A 4,367-nucleotide genomic window follows, 5' to 3' on the forward strand; every position below is an offset into this window, starting at 1 on the left:
AGGACATGCCGCAACCCAAAGGACGAGCCACATTACCATACATCAGGAGCATTTCAGAACTGACAGCCAGACTACTGCGACCACTAGGACTTATAACAGCACACAAACCAACAGCCACCCTCAGACAACAACTCACCAGAACGAAGGCCCCGATACCCAGCATGAGCAAAACTAATGTAGTGTACAAAATCCCATGCAAGGACTGCACAAAACACTACATAGGACAAACAGGAAGACAGCTAACGATTCGCATCCACAAACATCAACTAGCCACGAAACGACACGACCAGCTATCCCTAGTAGCCACACATGCAGACGACAAATCAACTAGCCACGAAACGCCACGACCAGCTATCCCTAGTAGCCACACATGCAGACGACAAGCAACATGAGTTCGACTGGGACAACACTACCATTATAGGGCAAGCCAAACAAAAAACAGCCAGGGAATTCCTAGAAGCATGGCACTCATCCACAAACTCCATCAACAAACATATCGACCTGGATCCTATATACCGGCCTCTACAGCAGACAGCTGAAACTGACAACCGGAAGCGGCAGGGACAAGCCACTATAAATGCCGGAGGAAACACCACAGAAGCGCTTCACAGGAGGGTCCCAAGCACTGAGGATGTCACCTCGACAGGGGACGAAACGTTTGCAACAAAAACTTCCAGCTCGGCGAACAGAACCACAGCAGATTGATGATCTTTTTAAATAGCATTTACCAGGGGCATACTTTTGGCAACTGCAACTGTACGTTTATGACAGGGGGTTATAGCTGGAGCAATGTGTTTCAACTGACAGAACTGCTATCAAATGAGTGTTACATAGCATCATTAACTTGACTGAATTTTTCGAGGAAGTGACAAAGGTGCTCAATGAGGGTACAGCAGTGGATGTTGTTCACATGGACTTTAAGACTTTTGACAAGGTCCCTTATGATAGGCTCATTAAAAATATTAAGATGCAAGAGATCCATGGTAACTTGGCCACTTGGATTCAGAACTGGCTTGCCCATATGGATTCAGAACTGGCTTGCCGATAGAAGGCAGAGGGTAGCGGTGGAAAGATGTTCTTCTGGCTGGAGATCTGTGACTTAGTGGTGTTTTGTAGGAATCCGTACTGGGACCTCTGCTGTTTGTGATATATAGAAATGACTTGGTTGAAAATTTAGACGGGTAAGTTAGTAAGCTGGTGATGATACAAAGATTGGTGGAGTTGGGGATGATGTAGAAAACTGTCAAAGGGATAGAGGGATAGAGATCAGTTGCAGGTATGGGCAGCGAAATGGCAGATGGAGTTTAATCTGGGTAACTGTGAGATTCTACACTTTGGGAGATCAAATGTTAAGGAAAAATACACAGTTAATGTCAGAAACTCGAAGTGAACCACCCACCTTCTCTTACCAATCAGTGGAAAAGTCCAGATAAAATGGACTGAAACAACGCGTTCACCAGTAGAATCATGAGCAAGGTTTGTGAAGATTTGTAGCTCAGGATGAGGTTTAGGGTGTAGGTTTGCTTGCTGAGCTGTAGGTATGATATCCAGACGTTTCATTACCTGGCTAGAGGCCTGGCACTCCAACCACAACGCCATAAACAAACACACAGATCTAGATACCATCTAACAACCCCTCAGAAAAACGAACAGGAAATGACATCACCACAAACCTCAGGAACCCCATCCAGGACAAACATATAAATAGAAAGCAGGAGACAACAGCTTTGCTTCACTTGGAAGTCGCCACTAGCGACCTAGCCAGGTAATGAAACGTCTGGATACCAAACCTACAGCTCAGTGAACATCATGAACATCATCTCAACAAAACTAGCAAACAAACTAGCTACAGACTAGTCTTACCAACTTTTTCCCTGTCCATAACCCATTTTACTTTGTGCATGTATGTATGTGAGAGTGTGTCTGTGTGTAAGGGGAGTATATAACTGTTTAACTGTAGCTAGAGTCTACCATGATAGAAAGAAAGTGAAAGAAGTGAAACTATCATGGTATTCGAACAGATGAAAGACTCAACAAACAATCAAGGTATTTTTCAATGTATAATTTCAGTTACATCACACTGTAAACTTTTGTTATAAATTCTGTGCCTTACAATTGTGTACTCCACAACCACCTGATGAAGGAGCAGTGCTCCGAAACCTAGTGCTTCCAATTAAACCTGTTGGACGGTAACCTGGTGTTGTGTGATTTTTAACTTTGTACAAAATTATGAGATACATAGATAGGGTTGACTGTCAGAATCTTTTTCCCAGAGTTGAAATGTTTAAAACTAGGGGGCATGCATGTAAGGTGAGAGAGGGAAAGTTCAAAGGAGATGGGAGGGGCAAGTTTTGTTTTTTTACACACAGAGTGGTAGATGTCTGGGACACACTGCCAGGCGTGGTGATAGAGGCAGACACAACAGGGGCGTTTAAGGGATTTTTAGCTAAGTACATGAATATGTAAGGAATGGAGAGATATGGACCAAGGACAGGCAGAAGGGATTAGTTTAATTTGGCGTCACGTTCAACACAGTACTGTGGGGTAAAGCACCCGTACCTGTGCTGTACAGTTCTATATTCTATTAACACCATCATCAGAATGTTCTCTGATACGGTGAGCACCAAAAATGTGAATGCATGTTATAGAACATAAAACAGTACACCAAGTTCAGGCCCTGTACCAGCCTTTTATCCTACTCTAAGATCAAACTAACTTACAAAACCTTTATTTTACTGTTATCCACGTGTCTATCCAAGTATCGCTTAAATGGCCCGAATGTATCTGACTCTACTACCACCATGTCACCGTCACTATTCTGCAAGTGGCTCTCATCACTGAAAAAAAGAGCATCAAGGAGACAAACTTCATTCACAGTGCTGAAAAAACAAGTATTACAGGTCAAATTTGACATTCCTCACTTTCTAAACGGAGGTAATATTTTCTACATATTAGAACATTATTACAAGCAGAACATTACCTTTCTCCACTCCATAATATCTTTAAGTTTTCGGAAAAGAAAGATGCCTTTGCCCTGTGATCTTGCAACCTAAGTGGAACAGAAATACTTTGTCAGGAGATATTCAGCAATAAAGAATATTCCATGAAATTGCTGCTTGTGTACAGGTACAATGAAATCATGTACCACCTGAAACTTCAAAGGCTGACAGAGTTACTTGAATTCAACTGTGTAATCGGCCAGTGGCTGAGCTGACACTGGACTGCACCAATGCTAACAATGTTCACCTGTTTTTCAGCTTCACTTACTGTAATGTTTAACCCACCAAACAATTTAATCTAAGAGCTGTGCATCATCATTCCAGATATTTCTGCTTTTTGAAAGTGTGGCATTTTTTTCCTCGCATTTGTTGCCCACGATGTTATAAATGTATTTTATGTGGAACTTGTCCAACTGTTAATCATGTCTGGAGTAGAAAATCCATATCTCAGGCATAGAGGAGGATAAGTACTTCACAGTTCACAACACACAAAGCACTGTTGTAAGTTTGATACAGTGGTTCCTCCACAGACTATGGCATAAACCAAGCAAGTGCTGAGCTTACTCTGGCACTCTTATTTGTTCACCTACTGTTCATGCAGTCAGTTCAGCAGATTGTGTTTCTGAGATATATGGACTTAACTTCAAAGTTACGATATTGATAAGTACAGTAGTTTGTGTATAATCAGAGTTTGGTGGTAGTTGGAGAACCAAGTCAATTCATAGTGATTTAATAACCACTTTAGGGTACACAGCGGACACAGCACAGGGTACCTACATACAGATAGTGTGAGGAGCACATGAGTACGGGGTCCACTACTGACTGTGGGCTGTGTGTATGGTACCCGGGTGTTGAGTTTATTGTGGGCTCTGTGCGCTATCCGGGTCTGGGGTTTATTGTGGGCTCTGTGCGCTATCTGGGTCTGGGGTTTATTGTGGGCTGTGTGTGGGGTACCCGGGTCAGGTGTTTACTGTGGGCTGTGTGTGGGGTACCCGGGTCAGGTGTTTACTGTGGGCTGTGTGAATGGTACCCGGGTCTGGGGTTTATTGTGGGCTGTGTGCGCTATCCGGTTCTGGGGTTTATTGTGAGCTGTGCATGTGGTACCCGGGTCTGGGGTTTATTGTGGGCTGTGTGTGGTACCCGGGTCTGGGGTTTATTGTGGGCTGTGTGTGTGGTACCCGGGTCTGGGGTTTATTGTGGGCTGTGTGTGTGGTACCCGGGTCTGGGGTTTATTGTGGGCTGTGTGTGTGGTACCCGGGTCTGGGGTTTATTGTGGGCTGTGTGTGTGGTACCCGGGTCTGGGGTTTATTGTGGGCTGTGTGTGTGGTACCCGGGTCTGGGGTTTATTGTGGGCTGTGTGTGTGGTAC

At 44.1% G+C, this 4,367-nt stretch overlaps 1 protein-coding gene across 1 annotated transcript in view; it reads right to left on the bottom strand.

Annotated features, from left to right (window-relative positions):
- Nucleotides 1–4,367, bottom strand: part of ttll9 (tubulin tyrosine ligase-like family, member 9) — an 87,375-nt gene that overhangs the window by 27,913 nt on the left and 55,095 nt on the right. The window contains exon 5 of the mRNA XM_043710053.1: nucleotides 2,981–3,049. Coding sequence (XP_043565988.1) covers nucleotides 2,981–3,049 — 69 coding nt within the window. The remainder of the gene's footprint in view (nucleotides 1–2,980; nucleotides 3,050–4,367) is intronic.

This window comes from Chiloscyllium plagiosum, chromosome 20, assembly GCF_004010195.1.
Source record: "Chiloscyllium plagiosum isolate BGI_BamShark_2017 chromosome 20, ASM401019v2, whole genome shotgun sequence".
NCBI classification, from domain to species: domain Eukaryota; kingdom Metazoa; phylum Chordata; class Chondrichthyes; order Orectolobiformes; family Hemiscylliidae; genus Chiloscyllium; species Chiloscyllium plagiosum.